This window comes from Ciconia boyciana, chromosome 3 (genome assembly GCF_034638445.1).
Source record: "Ciconia boyciana chromosome 3, ASM3463844v1, whole genome shotgun sequence".
Classification (NCBI taxonomy): domain Eukaryota; kingdom Metazoa; phylum Chordata; class Aves; order Ciconiiformes; family Ciconiidae; genus Ciconia; species Ciconia boyciana.
In genome coordinates, this window is record NC_132936.1 from 8,268,253 (window position 1) to 8,292,416 (window position 24,164).

The 24,164-nt window shown below is 38.4% G+C and overlaps 1 protein-coding gene across 6 annotated transcripts in view; it reads left to right on the top strand.

The window, feature by feature from the left end:
* The window catches only part of ITSN2 (intersectin 2), a 90,238-nt gene that overhangs the window by 17,121 nt on the left and 48,953 nt on the right, over nucleotides 1–24,164 (top strand). For 5 of the 6 annotated variants that reach the window (XM_072858395.1, XM_072858399.1, XM_072858400.1 and 2 more), the window contains exons 3-7: nucleotides 17,243–17,335; nucleotides 19,053–19,116; nucleotides 20,860–21,023; nucleotides 22,334–22,531; nucleotides 22,831–22,927. In XM_072858395.1, coding sequence (XP_072714496.1) covers nucleotides 17,243–17,335; nucleotides 19,053–19,116; nucleotides 20,860–21,023; nucleotides 22,334–22,531; nucleotides 22,831–22,927 — 616 coding nt within the window. Of the gene's footprint in view, nucleotides 1–17,242; nucleotides 17,336–19,052; nucleotides 19,117–20,859; nucleotides 21,059–22,333; nucleotides 22,532–22,830; nucleotides 22,928–24,164 lie in introns of those variants that run through there. The other variant, XM_072858398.1, reaches the window with a different exon arrangement.

Consider the following 24,164-nt stretch of genomic DNA (forward strand, 5'->3'; position numbering starts at 1 on the left):
CGTGATGATATGACACAGGGTGACAACACGTTTGAGAACTGCAGGGTTCAAATGACAAAGCACGATAGTCAGTCTCAAACAAATCCAAGTAGAAGATGCTACAACACTTTATTTACCATCCTAAGCAGAGAAAGGGAAGTCTGCACAGGACCTCAAGAAGGAAGGGTAACTGAGTTGCGTACTTGAGTTCCAGTTGAGAGACTCAGCTTCATTGAGGGCACCTTGAGCTGTTACTCAGAATATACCTCCACCAGAGCAGGCTCCCAAGGCTGTCCAGCCTCAGCATGTGGATGATGGCCAAACTGTGTGTTGTACTGAGAGCTGGCATATTCTTTTTTAATTATGGGGTAACGTGTAAACTTCAGCTTGTTGAGGTGTTGTGTGCTCTAGGGGCACGTGCTGTTGCTAGACCGCTTACCTTTCTTCTCTAAGGTCATGAAAGGACGCGGTGAACAGAAAGGAGTTCCCTTTGACTCTCCATTTCTGTCCAAGGTGACCTTTGTGGGTGCTGTACTAACAGGCTGGAAATTCAAAGAGGAAAAGCAGGACTTAGAGTGCATGTTGATTTTTCTGGAACTCAGGGCAGACCTGTCAGTTTTTACAAATTTATCTCCAGTGCAAAATGCAAAGGTTGTGATGACATTTTATATGAACAGGCAAGGCTGAATAACATGTTTCTTCTTATGTAGAAAGGCTGCCAATTACAAAATATACATAACAGCACCAGATGGATAACAGACATTTATCTCTGTGGAGTCCAGTTCTATCAAAGAGTCACTCCAGGCATATTCATCTCCCCAGTCCGCAAACGAGATCGAGGATTCCCTACTGAGGATTTAGTTGTATCCTGTAACTGTCTGAATATTGATCATTATATCTATGAAAATAATAAAACAAACCTGGTTCCTGGTAGTTTATTCTCCTTACATACAGTTCTCCATCTGGACAAAGCTTTCTTGGGAATTCATCCCAAGTCTTGCAAAAGCTTTTGGAAATGGCATTTTGTTACACTAAATAACAAATACCTTCAACAACTGTATTTCTAAAGAAGGAGTTAATATACTAACAACAGTTAAGAGGATAAAGGCTTTAATAGGTTAAAATGCACTTCCACTTAATTTGTCTCTGTGATTGCTGTCTTTATCACAGAGCAAGAAGAAGTAGCCTTTGCTGCTACAGGATGCCTTCCTTACAGCTGGAGAGCAGTTGCAAGATGTTGCTGTTCTCCTAACTCCCCTTCTTCTGTAGGCTAGATTTTTTTGGGGTTTAGTATCCATGCTGATGCTGGATCTTGGTGTGGGGAGATTTAATCTTGACGGTCCAGCCAGAAAAAGGAAAGCAGTATTTGCCGATCAGTATCTTTCACACTGTTTCCTTAAGTACCATTGGAATTTTTGGGCTGTGCTTTTTTTTGTTTATGTTTTTATTTGTCCTTCCTCTTCCGTCCTACCACCTGTTTCCTTTTGATATATTTTTTGTGGTCCAGCAGGAAAATACCTCTGATAAACTGAGGTGCAAAAAGTAATATTTGTAACTCATTTCACATGCTTCTCAACCTTCATAAGTCAAACTGGATTTTATGCTACTGTGAATGGAATTGAGTTTTGTGTCCCCGCACTTAGATGTGTTGGAGACTAGGGTAGGCATGAATGGGTTGAGTGAGGTCCTGGTTCCACTGATGTCAAGGGTAAAACTGCTAAGTTCTGCTGCATCTTCTCTATTAAAAAAAGTCTGTCTCAAGATCCGTGATCTGAATTTTTTTTAATTAGGAGGAACCCTGGTCATCACAATTCAATTAAACTACTTGAATGCAACCTGACTCTTAACCTCATGTGCCGTGTAGATACGGAAACTGTAGACTTGGGTATCAACAAGTGTACATAAAGATACTAAGCTAAATTAGACCTTGCAAAGAAAATATCAGAACTTGTTCTCCCATCTAAAAGAAGGAAAAAGAAATAAATTCTAAGACAAGGACAAATATTTTCTGTGTCCTTACTTATAAATTAATCCTTCCTCTCACTTTTCAGTGAGGACAGTGATGTCAGTTGATATGGAGCAAAATTCATATGCTCAAGTCAGAAGGGCATATATCTTCCACTATCACACCCTGCAAAAAATTAGATTTCCAATTGTGTGTGCCGTATTATATGTTTCCTTTAATCCTAACAAGTCAGAAATAGCGCTGTATGATTGTGGAATACAAAGTGTCTTATTCATATTTAATTATGAGGATAATATGATTCACACAGAAGATGTAAGAGGAAACCTTGGAAGGAAGAAATAATTGGACATGGAGGTAAATGTTAAATGGAATAAATGGAACTAGGTTTTAACAAAGGAAGGTTGTACCTTATGCTTTCTTCAGGAACTGAATTTTGTAGACAAAGTGTAGCAGATCCCGTGTTTGGACTTCATTAGAGAAGTAACTGGCTAAAAGGGAGAGAGAATGCAAATTTTAAACTAGGATGTCGTAATAGTGATATTCTTCATGGATTTTTATCTTGAGACCAGTTTTAGTTGTTATTATTTATGGCAGCATCATCAGTAAAAAGCAAATGTATGCTGGTTAAATAGGTTGATGACACAAACTTAGGAGTCATTTTCCAGCCAGAATAATACAGTATGAACTTCATATCATTGGTTAAATTTTATCACATTTCTGTTGTGCTGTCTTCAAATAGCTTTTTAGTCATACCATTATGGGCTAGAAGAATTTTCGCTGTGTGCTGGGAACTCAGCAGTTGGCTATGACTAAGGAGGAAGACAACCGGATGTATTAGATGATCACGTAATAATTACGTTATTTGAGGGAAAGGAAATGCATACTAAAACGTGGTAGGTGACATAAGGAGTACTGTATGCTATTGCATAAGGCACTGGTGAGATGTCTTGTGGGATACAGGATACAATTTGGGTTATCTGCTTAGGAGGGGAAAAAAACCCAGGAAGTGTAACAGATGCAGAGTTAGGCAGAAGAAATGAATTAAGTGTTGAGAAAGACTAAATAGATTAGCTTTGTTAACCTACCAAAATAAAAGCTTACTGGTTTTTTTGTTTCATTGTATTTACTTTACAGTAAATAAATTTGCTCTTTATTTTTTCTTGTTAGGAAGATAAATGTTAAGGAGGGAAAATAACTTTTCTTTAAGTACAATGTTAGCACAAGGTTAAACAGAGATTAATCAGCTGTTGGTGCAGTTGGTCTGGAAGTGGGAAGGGTTCTGTCACCAGTGACGTTCTGGACCATGGTCAAGGAAAAAGTCTGATCACCTTAAGGAAGAGCTTGCATTTTAGGAAGCTCTTAGAGAACTCATATTAGAGTTTCTTGGAGTAGCTGCAGTCTGGACATGGTGACCTTGGAAGTCCCTTTGAATCCTATGCTCCTAAAATGTGAACAATAAACTAAATTAAAAATTAGATAATAACCTAGTGAAGATTAGTGTTAGATCTTCATCCATTAACTTACTTTAAGCCTATAACTGCTTTGTCTTGCTAAGATTTTACTTTATTAGTATCATGTGTTAGCTTTTATAAGGTAAGATTACACTGAGTGGGGAACCCAGGAAGGCTTTTGTCTGGTATAATAATACTATAATGCAAGCTGCTTTATTCATTTTGGATGTCGGTGAGACTTCCTGATGGTTTTTCTTCAAAGCATATAAAAACCTAAACAAAAAACCACAGCACGATCTACAAATAATTCCCCAAAATGGAGCCAGAGGAATGAAGGCTTAGCTGAAGGGACTCAGAAACATAAATCTATCACATGGGTGAGCTTCAAAGGGCTTTGATTGTTAAAATTTTCATTTCCTTGAAGTTTTAGCTCCAAAAGTTTGGGAAATGTACATTCTGATAAACCACTTTGTGTGGTTGTTGGCAATTTAGGGTTGATGGGTGTTGTGTGAAGTGGTACCATCTTAATATCTACTAAATTCCATGTCGTCTGTGATCATCGTGGCCACTTTGAACAGGCCATAGATGATATTAATTGGTATTGGCAGAATGAGTTCGGGTTTAGCCCACTAATTATAATGGCAAGAATAAACATGTTTTTAGACATTGTGGTCTGTCAAATGTATTTATATAATGCTATGTTACTTTAATTAAGAATCTTCTATGTTCAGGCTTTTCCCTGTACTGCATCAGTTCTTTAGGACATCTTGGTTTTTTTCCTACAATGGAACAGTAACCTTAAATCATAATTGAGATAGCTGGAAGGGGTGAAACCCTGGAAAGCTGAAAGAATATCAGTGTTCATGGGACTAGCATTCTTATCAGAGATACCTTCAGAGAACGTATTTTAATAACTTAAAAACATTTGTGGTTTAGTTGGATGTGATGTTCTCTGTGTGTGAGTCTCAAGAACAGGTAAGATTAACTGAATATCAAGAACTGTCTTAGTGCTGTTTATTGAAGAAATTTGTTTAAAAGTTATATATATTTTTTTAAATAATACTTGGTATATTTTAAAGCATGTACCAACATTTTCCCCTGCATTTCTTCTCATCATAATTTTGTGTTTAACTGTGATTCTGCAATACAGTTTTGTTTCTTTAGGAAACATGTATTTCCTGAAAGTCATGGTTTCATTATTAGTGAAGAACTCTGCACGTGGTACAGTGTCTGTTGATATTTGTATAACAGTATGGAAAAGAGTACCCTTATATTTTCTTAAGAGCTACAGATAAAATTTACTCTGCAACAAATGATAGTGCTTTCATAACACTGTATTTCACAAGAGATCTTCAAGCTTGGGGGGAAAAAAAACAGGTGCAAGTTGATGTATAAACTGTTTCTGACATAGATGATGTGGGTTGGGAGGCCAGCAGAATTACTCCTCTTATTTCTCACGTTCTCTGTATTCAGACTGGATTAAGAAATAAGTGGACAGTACTTCCTAACCTAACCTGAAGATAACTCAACATCCACTAGGCACCTTTCTGGAAATTATCCACTCTGCTATTGCCAGGACCTGTTACACTCGAGGCTCTGGAAGAACCTAGAACTAGACACGGAGTAAGGATGCCTGTGAAAAAGATGCCCAAAGAGAGAACGTGGCTCCTGGGTTAAGGGAGACTAAATGGATTAGAGCTGTTTAATTCAGAGAAGAGACAGCTGAGTTGAGGATATGATAGAAATCTGTAAAGCCATAATAGTATAGAAAAGGCTAACGAGGGAAAGAATATTCACTGTTTTTTCATAACTGAAAGGGAAAGCAATACCTAGTGAAATTATTGAGCTTAAGGCAGGCAGAAGAAAATGGGTGGGTTGGTTGGTTGGTTTCACATAATGAACAACTCAGTTTTGGGACTTGCTGTCTCAAGATGCTTTGGAACCAAAAGTTCCAAGTACATGGAATCAAAACTTGGGGAGGAAAGATCTATGCCATGACTATTAAATGCCTTCTTTTTTTTTTTTTTTGGTGCTTTTCTGGCTCAAGAGGTCTGCCACATTGCTGGTTTCTGACAGTCGAGAAACTGTAATACCAAGGGAAGCACTCTGTTCCTAATTCTATTTCTTAAGTTGCCCTATGAGCCACTTTGGAGGCAGGATTAGGGACTAGGGACAAAAGGATTAGGGACCAAAGGTCTTAAGAACATAAAATAGACAATTGTTAATTTATTATATTTACAATCAAACTCCCTAGTGTGCTGGGAAAGGAGTATTGTGTATGTACTGGATATAGTTGGCAGGTTCTGCTAATTAGTAATTTAACATTATACGGAGTACTGTTTAAGCAAACTCTTATTCTTGCTTTTGTTACTTTGTGTTTTCTTCCAGCTTTCCCTACATGTTTTCTTTCTGTCAGGACTAGAAATTACAAAGAGGAGGGTAACAAGAATGATCAAAGATACAGAACAGCTTCCATATGAGGAATAATTACATTGACTTGGACGTTTCAGCTTGGAGAAGAAGTGGTGGGGATGGTGGATACAGTAGATGTCACCTTCTCAAGGTCGTTTGTCATTTCGTAGGCAAGGGAATGGTAATTAATCTCTGATAACACAATAATTAACCAGTATCCAATGAAAATGCCATTGGCAGATATCAAACTAAGAGAGCACTTTGCGCAGTGTCAAATAAACAGTGAAAGCTGTAGGAAGCTGTGGATGCCAAAAGTTTACTTGGACTCCTTAAGCGATTAGAGATAGGTGGATTTTCCTTCCATTAATGAGGTACCACCTCTGGTTCAGGAGCTACGCGGGGGGCTGAGAAGACATCCTGGGGAAGTACCACCACCTGCTTGCCTGAGCCTGTCACTCTGTGCCAGGAGCTTAGCTAGGCGAATATTTGGTCTGAGCTGGCAGGGTTGTTACTGTGTTTTGTTTCCTAAATTATCTCCTAATTTAATTTTATTCCACAGATAATTTGGGAAATGCCTCTTCATTTTCCTTCTCTCCCACCCTTCCTGTGTAATTTTTTTTTTTTAATTCTTTTCCGCTCTTATTCTCTTTCCTTTCAAGTCTGTATCCCAATTCTCCATTGTAAATATAGCCTTTCAACCTTCCTCCTGGTCCCAGATTTCCTCCTCAAGTCTGAGAACCCGGAAATGTTGATTTTACGCTAATGGCCATATAATGCCGAGAACTACAAAAATTACTGTAAAGGATCTAATATTCCTTGAACAGAGTTCTGCTCTGATTTTATGTCAACGTATGTTTTTGTAGGAGAATAATTTCCTTTACTCCACCTGATTTCAAGGTTAATCTTGCATCCTCTTGGCTGGTATTTTTATTGCCTGCATTTCTCCCAGTATGGAAAGATTTACTAGCTGCCACAGATGGAAACTCACCTGAATCTTCTTAGTTTTGCTGCATTCCACAGAGATTTGCTAGACAATAATTAAACAAATTATCCTTTTGTAAGTTTTTAAGTTGTAGGGTTTTTTTATGAATGCTGGTGAGCAGCAGCAGTGTAAAAAAATCCATTTTCAGAATTAGAAAAGTTTAGTCTAAGCTCTGGTGGGCTTTTTCCTCAAACATGCTGACTAAATACCTTTATTTTCCTCATTGAAGGCTTTGATGCTATACAGGTTGACAGGAGTTTACTCAAAAAAGCTTCTGACTTGTCCTAAACTGAAGGGTAAGCGTATCTTCCATCTTCTGTGTCATGCTGGGAACGAAGGCTGTGGAATCTGTCAGCTGGAAGTATGCTTACCTTAACAACAAATGGAGGCAGGTCTTGCAGCTGATAGGGGAGAATTTGGCAAAGTATGCTTATTTTATGCCTTGATAATCCTGCATACTTTGAACTTTTCATACCTTCCATTGGAAAAATTCTTGTTGGTGTGAGACTTTTTTTCTTCTCTCTTTTTTCCGTCTCTAAAATCCATTTGAAAGTATTAACTGCAGGACTAGGGAAGTGATAGTTCTCCTGCACTCAGCACTGGTGAGGCCGCACCTCGACTACTGTGTTCAGTTTTGGGCCCCTCACTACAAGAGAGACATTGAGGGGCTGGAGCGTGTCCAGAGAAGGGCAACAAAGCTGGTGAAGGGTCTGGAGCACAAGTCTGATGAGGAGCAGCTGAGGGCACCGGGACTGTTTAGCCTGGAGAAAAGGAGGCTGAGGGGAGACCTTATTGCTTTCAACAACTACCTGAAAGGAGGTTTTAGTGAGGTGGCTGTTGGTCTCTTTTGCCAAGTAACAAGCCATAGGACAAGAGGAAATGGCCTCAAGTTGCGCCAGGGGAGGTTTAGACTGGATATTAGGAAAAATTTCTTCACTGAAAGGGCTGTCAAGCATTGGAACAGGCTGCCCAGGGAAGTGGTTGAGCCACCATCCCTGGAGGTATTTAAAACACATGTAGATGTGGTGCTTGGGGACATGGTTCAGTGGCGGACTTGGCAGTGCTAGGTTAACGGTTGGACTTGATGATCTGAAAGGTCTTTTCCAACCTAAACGATTCTGTGATTCTGTGATGCTGGGTAAAGACATGGCTATGTCATTGGATGGAAGAATGGGCTTGTTTCATGTGCTGCATCAGTGTTAGTAACTCAACAACTACAGGTGATTTCAATGGCATTGTTTTTCCAGAATTAGGCAGAAAATATTTTTATATTTACTGCTAGTATTGAATCTAGATATGGGGAAGGCTTAGGTTAAGCCAAGTCTGTGTGCTGACATTTTCCTGTAAGAACAGGAAAAGTTAAATTAGCTTTCAAAAACCAAGTATGAGTTTACCAACGTTGTAGGTTACAGTAATTGCACTTTTTAATGAGAAATAGAAAACTTGCTTCATTAAAACTTCAGAAAATACTATAGAATGAGTTGTCACAAATTCTACAGAAAACTAGTGTAAAAGGTAGCGTGCAGTTGAGAGTACTGTCATGTTTATATGCATTTCCTAATGTATTTTTTACCTTAGTGGGGCTCTAACAAAACTTTAAAAATATTTTTTTTGTTTGTTTACACATCTTCAAGTAAAATTGTTGTAATTTTGCTATGTCTGTGTTTTGCCTTTTTTTTTTTAATATTTTGCTTGCTTGTTGTGTTGCTTTGTTTCAGTGGAATTTGGCAATAATTTAATTAAAAAGGAGGTTCTGAAAATGGATAGCCATAATGAGCTAAATGATTCTGTGATTTTTATAAAGTATAGAAATACTGTCCTGTTACTATAAACTGATAGCTTAAGTGCTTTGGAATCATCAAGTTGCGTTGTAAAATTCAGAAAACAATGTTAGGATGGACTAGACTATTACGTATCTCTAAATTGTTTTAGGGATTATACTCATTCTAAAAGCAAGGATTATGTTTCTACATTGAGATCATTCCATGGCACAGAAATTTTAATGTTCTTTCTTTACAGATAGATTTTGTGTATCAAAGTGGTGGGATGCCAATGACCACATAATCAGGCAAAACACTGCATCATATGGAGTTCTGCTCCTGTTTTGTAGGAGCAGGTGGTTAGTTTAAAAGAGCCCAATATTTGATTTTAGTGAACTGCTGAACCTAAGGATTCCCAGTACAGCAAAGCATCTAGAAATCCTGTACATAATGTAGAGAACATGAATCGTCCCCTAAAATACAACATGTCTGCTGCTGCTTTGTCCACAGTTCTGTAGGCATGCTCTTCAATTAAGCAAGCATTTCTTGGCCAAATCTGTGTAGCTCTGCACTTGCCTGATGCTATTTAACAGCCTGTCTGCAGGTAACAGTTATTTTCGGATAGCACATCATGGCCTGGTTTAACCCCAGCCGGCAACTAAGTCCCACACAGCCGCTCGCTCACTCCCTCCTGGTGGGATGGGGGAGAGAATTGGAAAGGTAAAAGTGAGAAAACTCATGGGTTGAGATAAAGACAGTTTAATAAGGAAAGAAAAAGCCGCACACACAAGCAAAGCAAAGCAAGGAATTCATTCACTCCTTCCCATGGGCAGGCAGGTGTTCAGCCATCTCCAGGAAAGCAGGGCTCCATCACGCGTAACGGTTACTGGGGAAGACAAACGCCATCGCTCCGAATGTCCTCCCCTTCCTTCTTCTTCCCCCAGCTTTATATGCTGAGCATTGTGTCATATGGTGTGGAATAGCCCTTTGGTCAGTTGGGGTCAGCTGTCCCAGCCGTGTCCCCTCCCAACTTCTTGTGTCCCCTCCCAACTTCTTGTGTCCCCTCCCAACTTCTTGTGCACCTGGCAGAGCATGGGAAGCTGAAATGTCCTTGATTTAGTATAAGCACTACGTAGCAACAACTAAAACATCTCTGTATTATCAACACTGTTTCCAGCACAGATCCAAAACACAGCCCCATACTAGCTACTATAAAGAAAATTAACTCCAAACCAGCACAGAGATGCTTGAAAATCTTCAAAAATTCTCTTCGATTCTGTGGGCACAATTCTTGTAATTTTAGTGAAAATACAAAATTGAAGGAGAAACATTTCCGTCTGTTTAACGTGCTTTAGCTACAGGTGTTTCCTTTTGATTGTGCATACATTAAAGAAGCTGCTGAAGTTGTTGTTAAGCATAGACATACCCTTTTCCTCTGGCAGTTGCCGCAGTGTTGCTTAATATGCTGAGAGCCTCCGTGAAGCATTTCTGGTAGGACAAGTAGCAGCGGGATTAATGTGTGCATTGTGAAAGGAAGTTGCATGCGGCTCCTGCCCTGGCCTGAGAACATGGGAGCTGGGAATAGGAGGTGCGTTCCTCAAGGAAGAGCAGGTGGTACTTTAGGATGGACCCAGAGCCACCGCAGTAGGAGTTCATAACATGTTTGCACACCTAAATAAGAGTAAGTGCTTATTATCGGTTAGCATTTTCTCCTACATTTGGTATAAAGAACCAACCACAAAGGAGGGAAGGAAATATTGAAAATAGCAATAACACTGATAAGGAGTCTGGAAATACAGAACATTTTATCATTAGTCTGAATATTTTCAGACCCCTGGAGTGTTTACTCACCACTGAGGAAAAATCAGAAGTCTGATTCAACATCTCAGTTGGGAGCATTAAATCCAATCTCTAATAAATAATTCTGTGGTAAACTTATCTACAAACACAGACAGAAGAAGACTGGAATGATTAGATTTATCCCAATATGTCTTACACCAAACAACTCTCTCGAGGCTCCTAATGGGAGACAATAATGCAATTGCTGGTTGCATTACGGAAAACCCCTTGTGCAGCTTGAGGCACGCTGTTGCATGTCTGTGTTGAAATTTCCCTGTCTTTAAACATGCGGATAAATATTTATTTAGGGTCATTATGAAGCTTAATGCTAGTTTTTTGGATGGTTAAAAAGGTGGTGGTATAATCACTCATCCTCGTGACTTATGTGTACAAGGAATGCTCTTTCAATTTAGGTTTATTATTTCTGTGGAGTTAATTAACTTTGTAGGTTGTAGGAGCATAGTTTTTATTAGAGAAAAACAAGCAATGCCTGTCAGTGGAAAACAAACGCAGTTCTTTGGAGAATGTGAGAAAAGTCGTATGATTTTCTGCAAGTGAAAAGTTGCCTGGGTCCTTTTCACTAATAGTACCGCTCTCGGTACAAGTACCTTTTGCCTTTGGGTAGTACTGACCAGTGGCAGAGGTCTTACAGAGCATTTTCAAGTCTCTTTACTTTCTTTCTAGGATTGCGCTTTCTTTTCTCCCTTCTTTTTCAATTGCAGCTTAGCATTTTAAGGAAAGAACAGTGTTTGTTTCTGATGTTGGCAGCCCATCAAAGCAAGTCCTTTATTTTCTTCAGAAGATTATCTGTCTGATGCAGTGTTATAAAGGCATTTCTGGAGCTGTCCTACTAAATGCTGTGATCCTGCCATAAACAGACCCTCATGCTCTCTCATAGAAAGATGTCTTTTATTTAAAGTTAGCTTAAAGGAACAGAAAATGTTGTTTAATCCCCAGCGTAGTCGCTTGTTTCCAACACTAAAAAATTGTGAGTGCTACCACACTGATTTACGTATTAATACCTGTTACATGAAGGTGAGGTCAGTATGTATTTTGTCATCTTTAGAGAAGTCTTGAAGGTGTGTTAAATTAATGATGTGTAGCACCGTTTTGTTTGTGTGGATCTCTGTCGTTCTGTATGGACTTTCTACGTGGGTAGAATCCACATGTGACTTGGAACTCTTGAATGTGTTGTAGAGCTGTGGAGTGGGCAAGTAAAGGAGCTTTCTCTGTTGGTTTCTCCCAAGCTTTCTGATCTGGTATAAGGAATCAGCTGATACACTTGTGGACCTTGAGTCAAATTTGCCATGTTGGATCTTGAGAACACTTGCCAGTCCTGACATTTATCCACAGTCTTCTCTGAAAGTACCATCCTTCTCTAGAAAAAGAAGATAGTTTGACATCTGTCTTCCAAAAGTGTTACTAATATAGAAACGTGTTTTTTCATAAACAGAAAAAGCAAATGAAGGCAATAAATACTCTATTCTAGGGGCAATCTTTGTGGGGAAGATCTCCAAGTTCAGCATTTCTTGAGTTTTGATTCCTAAAAATGCAGTGTAGTCAAATACAGCATTAGCTTCATCTGTGTGAGTCTTGCTTCATATATGAAGTTGTGAGATTGCCAAGTAACTTATTTTGAAGAATAATTATTTCATGAGATATCTTCTTGTCAGAGAGATTGTATTTTTCCCCCTCCAAAATTATACCATCTACAGTTGGGAGAAAATTACTTGTCTCATGAAAATTTCCAGGAAACTTAAGCTAAGTCAGAAAAGTAGTAATGTACTATTCATTGTCTGCAGCAAAGCTTGTCATGAGAGGAGAGCAGGTAGTGGCAACTTTATTTTGATTTCTGATGCTAAACTGATTTTTAAAAGTATTGTAGTTCACTGCTACTTGGTGCCAGCTCAGAATCTCTGGAGTGCCGGAGGTTCACCACTGCTCCATCAAGGAGATGCGTGCCTCTTGCCCCATCCTGTCACCAGAGAGGTGTCTGCAAAGAGAAGATGCCTGCAGTTTGGTTTTGTGGTTCTTGTATGACTTGCCATGAGTAAGGACTGCGGCTGTGAGGAAGGAAGAGGAACAGTGATGTCTCCAGGCAAAATTAATTTTTCTCTTTGGCTGGGTCTGGCTTATGGGCAGGATGTTTCTCAGCCCTGGGATTGAAGGCATGTTAGTGCAAAAAAATGTTGAGCTAAGCCAGATAAGTTTAGATGACATGTCTTGGATGGCAGATGTTTCCATTTGACTCTTCCTGCCGCTTTGTGCTTCCAAGAAAAGGAGTAGTCTTCCCTTTGTCACAGTTCGACGTGCCCAAAACTTGGTTGTTTGTAAACCAGGCAGTGTAATGTTTCTCGGCAGTGATGCTGAGTGGCCAGTTTTAACACTGGTGGTAGCTTTGGGAGACAACCACAATATTCGTGAGGATTGTAGCATGTTTTGATGGTGATTGCACAGGAGAACTGAGTTTCAAACTAATTTTGTCTGTGGTAAGTCTTTATTGTGATGGCCTCGGTTATGCTATAAGTAAACATGGCAATTACTTTGAAGAATGGTTTCATGATGCGCTTTGTGGAATTGCCAAGACCTTGTTATCCCCATTGTTCAAGGTCTTAATTTCAGATAGACCGATGTGGTATTTTTCTCAGTATTTTGAGGAATCTTAACTTTAATGACACTTTCTCTACATAGATTTTTCTTTTCTTATTTGTATCTCCAAATGGTAACATCAAAAGAGTCATGAGCACCTGGTTAAGCTAAAAATAAGCACTTGCAACGCTTTCACCTTCCCTCTTGTGCTATGCTCTTAATTTTCTGTTGCATATTGGGGTAGGAGTTCAAAAAAACAGTGAATCCTTTAAATAAGAATTGTTGAGTAGGGCTCGAATGCCCACACTGTGGATCCCTACCATAAGTATTGGGTGGGGTTTAATTATTTTTTTTTTTAAAACGTTTTCATTGTCCAGTGGTTATTAACCTGTATTCATAAAACAATGACCTGTTCTAGTTCAGGCTGAAAATGGCAGGCACTCACTGTTAGATGACTTTAGGTTAAAACTTAGTTTTCTGGGACTTTGTTCAGTTATAGACAAGCACCAAAAATCTCACTATCAGACTGGGAGAGCTGTGCTTACTTGGAGATGTGCTGTTTTCTAGTTCCTAATTCCTGCTAAAAAATGTCCTCATTGCTTTCTAGGCTTAGCTTGTAAGGAATCACAGCTTTGGGAAGGACTTTGTTTGGATACTGCCTTGCTTTCGTCCCCCACCACTTACCTCATTTCTGGTTGGAATTTAGCACATGTTTTCATTCAGCCTTCTAAATTAAAAGGTGCTCTGATATGTCCTTTTAAACATCTTAAATTGCAAGGTGGTATTGAATGTTGATAGGTCTTAAGAGAGATGTGGCTAAAATTGTCTGAACTGAATGTGTTTTCTTTATATTTACACAGTATGTACATTTTTATATATTTACTTTGAAGCAAAACAGTCAAATTATGTGGGAGGAAGTCTACCTTTGGTTTTAAGGTCTATTACATTATTTTCTTCCATACGTATAAAAAAACTCAGTAGATGATAGTGTACCTTTATGGAATTAGTCACCAGAAAAAAGATTTTCAGTCTCTGTCCTCAGGGACAGAGAAAATCTGAAGCTCTTCATACCTTTGAAAATAAGTTATTAGCAGGTTGGCCTTTTCAGGCCCTTTCGTATATTCAGTTTCCTGAAATATTCACATGACATAATTTTGATAACACCTGTTTTCATAGTTACCACTTTGCTGTGACAGTAGCTGCTTGCACTGGCTCGCTAGGACTGTGCTGGAAGCACTTGTTGCTATAATAATGTTGCTTACAGTCAAAGATTTTTTTAAATTAAATTTATACTTGCAAGAAACCTGTCATGGAGCTGGTTGCTGAAGAAATGCTTTTGTGTGTTTAATTTGGGAACAAATAAACTATGCTAACAGCATAATTTTAACGGTAGAGTGTGCATCTGAAGGCCTTTTGTTATGGCTGCACTGTGAATTTTTTTTTTTTTTTTTTTTTGCCTAGGCTAGGATCAGTAGTGTGAAGTGTACAGTCACAAGAGTCAGCAAAGCTAGAGCTGGGGTGCGATGAGCAGTCATACAGCCCACGCGCTCTGCCTTTTAGAGAGCTCTGCGATGATATCGGGGCAATGGCAGCACTCCTGCACTCAGCAAAAAGCGATCACAGCCCTCTGAGCAAAAGGGCACAAAATATTTAGTGTGCAAAACCCAGCGAGATTCTTGGGGTGGGTCAATGAAGTAAAAAATGAGAGTGAAGCATGAATGCTGATCTTGAAACACTTCTTCAGTGAGACGTTAACGTTAATTGAATGAGAAGTTAATGTTAATTGTCATACAGCTACAGGTGTGAATCTGGTGATTTGTTCAACTGCAAAATTTTAATGCATTCGAGACAACGCCATGTGGAACTTAGAATTTCATAGTTTGAGAGGAAACATCATTTACGGGATTTTATTCAAAGGGATGTTTTACAGAAATATATTAGAAGAGCTTCAAGATTGATTGCCATCTTCTTGCTTACTTTGTGACCTATAAATAGGAAATTATGCATTTCAGTACATATTTAAACAGACGTTCCCTTACAATGTAAACTGGATTCTTTAGAGAAGCTATGGTGGTGCCGGTAGCTGCAGTCAAGGAATTTTTACTGTGTTTTCAGCACTTTGCAGGCACTGAACACGTGAATATTTTGTGACGGTCTTAGTCTTTCTGGCATTGATTATAAAAAGCTGAGGAGTGTTGTAGCTACCTGCTTCAAAAGATTATCAAAACATGGTACTTCATGTAATGAAAATGTGATGTTGCTAATATTTTATTTTCCATATATGAAAAAACTGGTCAAGTTTTCTGAAGTTGCTGCTGACGGCTTTAGAAGCACTTCTTCATCTTGTCAGGATAATTTCTATAAGCATTAATGACATTATGCACTTTCCATTTGTATACTGAAACGAACATTTTGAAAAAGAGTTGAGTGCCGCTCTAATTTTTGCCATGGGGCGTAAGTTGTCCTCATTTGTGTATTATGGCAATCCTTGTACTGCCCATCAACTTTTAGGCATCTGATTTAGATTTATTTAAGTTTAGTATTGGTATCTAATCTAGATTTATTTAGACTCCTTTGATTAGAAGAGAGAAATAAGGTGGCTTCTTGAAGTGCAGTTTTGCATGCAGCCTGCAAGAAGACCCTTTCATTGGGGCCACACTAAAAAAAAAAAAAGGTAGAACCTGAAGAGAGGGAAGCAAAACTCCAAATTCAGGTGCTTAGAGTTTGTATCCTAATGCCTTCCCAACTTTTTTGCCATTCATATCCCCACTGAGTTTCTGTTTTGTTTTGTTTTTTAAACTACTTATATTTCCCTCTTAAGCAGCAGGGGTGAAGAATTCAATTTGTAAATATGAAAGGAGAATGGTGGTCTTAACAGGACCTCCTGAAGAGGAGACGTTTGGTCTTTTTGGAAAATGTGTTTGCATATATGGATGAACACAGGCAAGAGGGGATTAACATCATTAATATGTGTGTATTGGCACGTATGTCAGCTTTCAGTCTGCTAGCTTTGTTATTACTTTCGGAAAAACAGTGAAAACAGCTGTTGAAATTTTGTAGGTTCAAAGCTTTGAAATTAGGTTTATGTAGGAAAAGAGGGAACATTTTATAGTTACTTTCTTTCAAAGTGCTGTGGTTTTTAAAGCAACTTGTTAATATCTTATTGGAAGGATTTTTTTATTCCCTTGACTGCCTTTTAGGGAGCAATACAAATACTTGAAGGACAGATTAATAGTTCTTTGGAAGTGGTAATGCTGAGTAGAATGTATTTTTAAAGGTTTCTGGTTGGGTTTTGGTTTTGTTTTGTTTTTTTTTTTTTTTAAGTAATAACCTTTTAATGCTGTTTTGGGGGTTTCCATTCAGAATTTCTGCTAATTCTTGCATTTGTAGATTTGAAAAATTATATTTTTGTCAAGAGCTTCCCGACTAAAACGTCCTCCTACTTAAAAAACCAAAACCAATTATTTCTGGCAAACTGCTTTTCCTGCAAAGGACACACACCCTGACCTTTATACAGCAGGTTGGAGCATTTCTGAAAGTCACTCTGGTTCTGCCCGCTGTATCAGCACAGCTCTATAAACATGATTATTCCCTGCAATTTCGCTTTGTTACTTTGAGGCTGTAATATTTTATACTTTTTTTTTTTAAAAGCATTGAAAAATGGTAAGTTGAAATTGTATGCTGTTTAAAAACAAAACAAAACCAAACCCCAGAATGTTACTTCTTTGTCAAACAAAACCACCATTTTTTGTTAGCAGTCCCAATTTTGTTTTTAGAGTATTGGCAAGATGAAGCATGAGTCTTTTTGGCAGCTGTAGGGTGTTACCCCTCTGTTTGAGAACCTTTAAGTGACATTGAATCCCATCATGTTTATGGGTGAACCAGAGGAGTGTTTGGTTCACACAGGGTATGGTGAGCAACGTGCATCCTGCCTGGGCTGCAAACAATCAGCAGCAACAGGAAACTGCTTTGCACCAGCTTTGAAGGATGACAGAGCCTGTTTGAAAGCTGAGTGTAAAGCAGTCTAGCTGAGGAATTGTCTCAGCTAGCGCTTGCACATCTGGGAAGCAGGTTTGTGTTTCATAACCTCCTTGCCAAACTGGTAGGAGCTGGGTGTGTCTAGATCTAACTTTGTCTCTTGAGAAGCCAAGCTTTTATTTTGCAAGTGAGGTGCTTTATTTAAGTCTTCAATCTGTTTGGTTGTTCGGTGTTTTTTGTTTGGTGTTTTGTTGTGGGCTTTGTTGTTTTTTGTTTTTTTTTTTAGGTGGTCCAAACATATGGGCCATCACCTCTGAAGAGCGGGCCAAGCATGACAAGCAGTTTGATAGCCTTAAACCCACCGGAGGCTACATTACAGGTTGGTCTGAGATTCTGCATTACACATTAACTTCTGTGTACACATAAGTATCTTTGTAAAACAGTTTGAAAACTACATCCTATTTCTAGCCCTTTGTTGTGTGACTAATAACCATACTCTTCGGGCAAACAGCCACAGGTTACTAACTAAACTTCTACAAGCTTTGGGCTAAAGTCTGGCACAGGAAAGCTCCTTTATTAACCCTGTCACTTCTGCAGCTAGTGGTTATGTGCTGTCATTCTGTCTAGTTTTAAAAACCAAAGAGTATCAGGCGAAATCTGTGCTTGGATGGGAGGCTGCCAAGGAGCACTTACAGTAGCTATTGTGGCAAGTGACGCCAGAGACACCAGAAGTGGCTCTCCTCTGTCTGAACAGTGTTAGAGAATACTGTGCTATTAGATATCTTTGTTTTGGGGGAGGAGGCAGGGAGAGAGATGCTGACAGCTTGTCCTTGTTAATGACTGCTTGAAATTTATTAACCGTTGGGCCTTCAGCGAGTTCTGGATAGACTAATGGCATTTTACAATGGCCTGCTGTCAGTTCCAGTTGCATTCAGCTGCTTCTCCTCTGAAACAATTGGGTCGTGTTGCTGCACACCTCAGAATTTGCAGGTTTTAAATTTAAGAATCTGCTTGTGACATCAAGAAGAGGCTCGATTTCACTGGCAAAGATGACTTAATTTAAGAATGCCCCGTTCTTTGTGTATGGGTGGGCACTAAAGACCAGCCCCGATCACTCCTGCTCTCCTAACTATCTTCTCATGCCCTATCTGGTGACTCCACTGCCCCTGCTTTTCCTCATTTTGGTCCAAAAAAGACTGAGGAAAGAGTGGGAAGTTGTCTGTTTGGAACATCTTCTGGCTACGTGGTACGTTAACTTCTGCTTTGGCCAAACAGCTCTGGGAGGTTGGTGCTTACCACCAGCTGAAAAGTATGCAGTCCCAGGGACTACCTTTAGGCCACCTTTAGACCTACCTTAGGCTCTTACCTGCACATACATCTGCAGGCTTCATTATTTATTTGGCAAGTGCTTGAAATGAAAGGCTATGTATGAATATAAGGGAAGAAAGAGCTGAAAGAATAACTTGAAGTCTTAGCTTTAAGCATCTGTAATTCACTCATAAGTAAGCATAAACACCACTATCCGTGTTTTATTACGAGTTTGTTTAACAGCGTGATTAGTACCAATTGATGTGGAATTTGGCATGGAATTGTACAACAGTTCCCATTCCCTTCATGAAATACTGAAGTAGTGGATGTTCTCTGACAGAACAGAATATTATTTAGGACATGATATTTTTCCAGTTTTTCTGGAGAGGCAGTACTGGCTAAAGTTAGATTGGATGAAGGAGAAGGAAAGAAATAGGATGCACATCCTTTCCTGAAAAAAAAATTGGGTCAGGACTAAATTTTCAGTCACTTTTACCTCTTTAAATCTTGCATCTATTAAACTGTTGGCAGCTGTTGATTTGTGACCTGTTAAAGCTTTTTATAGCTATTTGAAATCACTTCTCAGAGCAAAGAGTCAGGATTACAGAATACACGGGTATCTGTCTGTCGCTGTCACCAGGGAAGGAGTTCCGTGGTACGAAACTGGAAAGCTTGGCATCCAGCATGCTGGTTCCTTTTGAAAATTTGTCCCACAACAGAGTGCTGAGGTCTTCTGAAAATCTATGTTTGTAGTGTAAAAGTCTGTCTGTCTTTCTTGTTTATCATAGGTGATCAAGCACGTACCTTTTTTTTGCAATCAGGTCTACCAGCTTCAATCCTTGCTGAAATATGGTAAGGTATTCTTTACTATTTTTTTTTTTTTAAGATAGGAGACGTGTAGTATTCAAATACGATCTTTGGTATGTTGTGTTGTCACAAAGAAGCTTTCAGCAGTCAAAGCAGGAGTGTTGTCTGAATCGTTGTTTTAATTCTATTAAATTTAGAGGAAGGATTGAGCCCATACGTGTATCAAAATTAAAAGGCAGTATCTTTTAAAATCTTTCTTATGATGTTAATTCAAATTGGATCATGAACACAGCCTTTTTAAATTATAGCAAGTGCTTGAAACAAACAGCGATGATAAATTGCAAGGCTTTCATAGAGGGAAGTGCCTGTTGGACTTCAACAAAGGTCATTGTTAAGCCTTGTCTTTATATTTTGAATAGTAATATGGAAAAAGTAGTAAATAATGGGTTAATGAATTCCTGGAGATACCAAATTGAATGTTGTTTGTAATACTAGTAACCACTAAAAAATGGCAATAAGATTAACTGTGGGAAAAATTACATGCTACTAAACTGGGAGTGGAAAATACACTGAAAGTAGAAGACGGGGAAAAAAATCTAAAGCCACAGAAAATATTAGTAGAAGGTCAGTTGTGATACACTGTAAGATACCAAGCAATGCTGTCATATGGGAACTGGAAAAAGTGGTGTTCTTTGCAGTGTATATGTGGTGGTTGCAGCACTTGAAACAGACATTTTCTTCTTTGTAACTCCTCAGTCTTTACTAGAATGCTGTGTTCATTTTGGGGTACTTGGTTGTTATCAAGGTGTACACATGCTAAAAGACACGGAGTGGAGGCTTATAATAATTAAGAACAAGTCACTCGTGAAAGAATATTAAAGAATCTAACAAAATGCAAAGTTAGTTTCTTCTTCAGACACTTAAAGTGCCTAGAAAAGAGTGGTAGGGAAATTTTTGCATAGGGCCTTGGGGTTTTATATTGAGTCGTAACAGAATGAAAGGGAAAATGTAGCTTAATATTAAGTCTGATTTCCCCCCCCCAATTTTATTTACATTCCTGTGCCTGGTCCTCGCATGTTTAAATATTGGTAAGATTTCATATTTTCTGTCTGACCAGAAATTTTGTCTGTTTATGTATGCACTGTTGCATATATTTCCTGTTGTATTTAAGTTGATTTGGAAGAGTGTCAAAGGAAGACAGTGTGGCTATCAGGCTTAAAAAACCCACTCTTTGTGAATTAATGCAGTTTTCGTAGTGGTATGTAGTGCCTTTAGCCAGTTTCTTCATCCTCCTGTTTCAGATTTTTGCATTAATTCTGTACATAACCAGACATTAATTTAAAAGAATTAGTCTGGCTAGTAGCATAGAAAGAAGCATAGCAGAGGCATATCTGTAGCAATAAGTGTATCCACTGAGCAGGAGACTACTGCTTTTCTGAGTGTCCTCTTACTTTCTCAGGTGTTAAGTATTTAATATACAACAACTTTAAAACTGAACTCTGCAGAAGACTACCAAGTGAATTATATTTAATAAAGCTAGATTAACATTATGTTTGGAAGTCCAGGTTGACCTTCAATGCCTGTAGGTTGGCAAACTAGAAAAGTTAAGATCTGCAAATTTCTGAGGGTTTGAATGTTGTAAAAATATCTACAAATGGTTGCAATAAGTTTGTTGTTTTCTTGTACAAAAGCAGTAAGTAAATTTGATAGAAAAGCTTCTCATTAAGTAAAAAAGTTAACTTTACATTTCTTCCTTGTGGGCTTTTTTAATTCAATTTTATTTTTAAGGACACTATCAGACCTGAACAAGGATGGAAAAATGGATCAACAGGAGTTCTCTATAGCCATGAAACTCATCAAGTTGAAATTGCAAGGACAGCACTTGCCTGCGGTTCTTCCTCCTGTCATGAAACAAACTCCAGTATTTTCGCCGCTAATGTCAGCTCGCTTTGGTACTTATGAATATATAATTACTTAGTGTTCAGAGGTAAAAAAACACAGTTAATTGCAGCCAAATACAAGCATTAATCTGAGCATGACAGTTGAGTGAATCAGTAAAAAAACCCCAAGGATATTCTGATTTAGGAAATTCACAAAGTCACTTTCTTGACATTTTTTATAATTTCATTCTTTGAAGACATTTAATAATAAAGAAAAACCTTCTATTGAATTTTGACATGAGGTGCAAGAACGCCATTCACATTTGCCATCTGACTTGCAGGCTGTCATCTTGTACTGAAGGTCTTTTTTTGTATCCCTCCTACTCATTCACCTATTTATACTTGGGGTTTTTAAAGTTAAACTTAGTAAAGGTCAAAGTTTTGGTAGAACACTTATTTTAAATACTTTTTCAAAATCAGTCAGATTGTCTATTTTGGTTACATGATCAGTTGAATATAATTATTTTAACTTTTTTTTTCCTTTTCTGACAGTGTTTTGGGATTCAGTGCATGCCTGTTGTAATTTTCTTGTTTTGTAGAACAAAATATACATAATGACTTCAGCTGGATTACAAAATTAGTGCATATTTCTATGCTGAAATTAAATGTATGCATATATTAATTACATACATGATTTAAAATATCTGCCCATTGCTAAATCTTGTGTGTTTGTATACAAGTGCATGCATTTATAGATAGCTGTGATTGGCATATGATTACTTCCTATTAACCTTCCGTCATAGCATCTGCATACTGTTGTCTTCCGCAAGGTTCCGCCAGTAATTCAAGCGCTCTTATTCGCTTCAGGCAACTGCTTTAAAGAAACCATTTGCTAGGCATGGGTCCCTAAGTATGGACTTTTCACCTGTACGGATTCTTCCAAGGCCAATGCTTGGAAGAGACTTAGTTCAGAAACAGTATCAGCTTTTTCCTATAGAGCATCGTCACAACTTTTGAGTTGCATTGTAATTCTCTCTCAGGGGCCAGACGTGGAAAGGCTTGTTGAAGAACTAGTTATAGCTGCAATTATAGAAAACTAGATCTTATTCTTTTGTGAAATACTAGCTAAATCTACCTTGAGAATTAATTGCTTGTAAGGATTTTTTTTTTTTTTAAATTCATGTTCTTCAGTAGATTTTCCTCTGTGAGCTGTCTTGTCTAAACTTTAGAGAAAAAGTAAATATTATACACGAGCATCTATTTTAGCTCATTGTATCTTTGGACGCAAATTGCTTTGTGTAGTTTCTGCCTAGCATAATGGAGCCAATTTCTTGCTGGAGTCTCTGCAGTATTAAATCATGAATTGTTGGATTTTGCTCTAGGAATGGGTAGCATGCCAAATCTGTCCATGCCAACGTCTATGTCTGCGATCACACCATTAGCTCCCATGTCTCTGACTTCCATGACTTCCATTCCTCCTTTGGTTATCTCTGCTCCCCTGGTGCCTTCTGTCAGTACCTCTTCGTTGCCAAATGGAACATCCAGCCTTCTGCAGCCTTTGTCCGTACCTTTCTCTTCAAGTAAGTATAGTACAGTCCAGTACTCGTTTTCGGAATTGTGAATCTTATTTTCACCATGGCTAATTTCAGATAGGAATGCTAATACTTGCATGCAAGTTTGGAAAAAAATACAAATTTTTTTTTTTTAAGTTCACATTTGTCAAATTGGTTCTAACCAGTTAATCTGAACAACAAGGCACTGTTGTGCTTGATTAGCTTTTCTTATGTCTGTCAAAGCCTTGAGTGTTTATTACAAATCATTGCCTTATACCCGATTGCTTCACAGTTTTTGTTTTTGTTTGTTTGTTTGTTTGTTTCAGCGCTGCCTCATACTGGTTCTTTAGGTCCCATGGCAGGAGGGTTTGGTGGTACTAGTATACAGAAGGCACAGTCACTAATCGATTTAGGATCTAGCAGGTATGAAAGTTAAGTTTAAAATGATTATGTCTTAAACTTGAGTAGTATGCCTTCCAAAACTTACGGAGCATTTCTATTTTCAAAGTATATTCATTAAAAATTAGTCTATCTAATATGACCTACCAAGTCTGAAAATAGATTGTTTTGATATGCACAATAAATAAAATTTTCATAAATCTGACAAAACTATCGAAAGTAGGTGAGAAGTTCAAATGAGAGAAAGCAGTGCCAAAGAGAAGGGAATGTACCTCATTAGTAAATAGAAGTAAAACTTACCAAGTGGTTATAAAAGCAATGTTTATGGATTGATGTGCTCATTCATTATAGAGGGCACCATGTAATTAGCAGGCATGTAAGAATAGTATTTGTTATAAATATTTATGTGTGAATTTGTCTTATGAATAATAGAAGATTATGAATCTTTGTCATCAGCTGCTCTATTTCACTGATCTTAGAGCTTCGCCATAGACAAGGTGAGGGACTAGGCTTATCTATCCAATTGGGCATCTGGGGAACGGTCTCCCAAAAGACAATCCAGAGGGCATCTCAGCCCCGGCTCAGTTCCAGAAGGTGACTCAGAAGTGCTTGCACCTCTTTGCTGCTGATACAAGGCATCTAGGATGAACGCATGTCTAACTTTGGGCTCCTCATGCAGACAGACACCTGATGCTAGCAGATGTTCGATAAGATGATTGTAGGCATGGTGTGTGCCTGTAATCATCTTTTTTGCTTTTTTTGTTTTTTTAATCTGAAAGCTTTCTTTTGCTGGTGCTGTAGTGTTGCAGAGTAGCTCTTCTTCGGTATTAATGTTGACAGCATTTTCACCATAATTTTATCTAATTCGATGCAAAGGATGTCTATCCAGCATTAGGCCTGAAATTTGTTTATACCAGCATTCTTCACTTTATTGCCTTGGATAACACTGCAAATAGTTTTTTACTTGACAGAGTAGGGGATTACCTTAAACAAGGCAGGCTGGATGCACCTGGTTTTGTCTGATCTTCAAAGATGGGACAAAAATGCTGGGAGTTGCAGGCAGAAGTTTTATAGGTATAACTAAACACTCCATCAGTGCTATTCTGCAGAAACCGAATGAGTTGGAAAAACTCCATTCAGCCTGTCATTGTCACTAATAGAAAGAGGTAGAGGTGGAATATAGTGGCTTTAGCAGCTTTAGAAGCTGCTTTCGGTTGCAAGTTTATCAGATAAATTTTTATGCTCATGGTTATTAATTTGC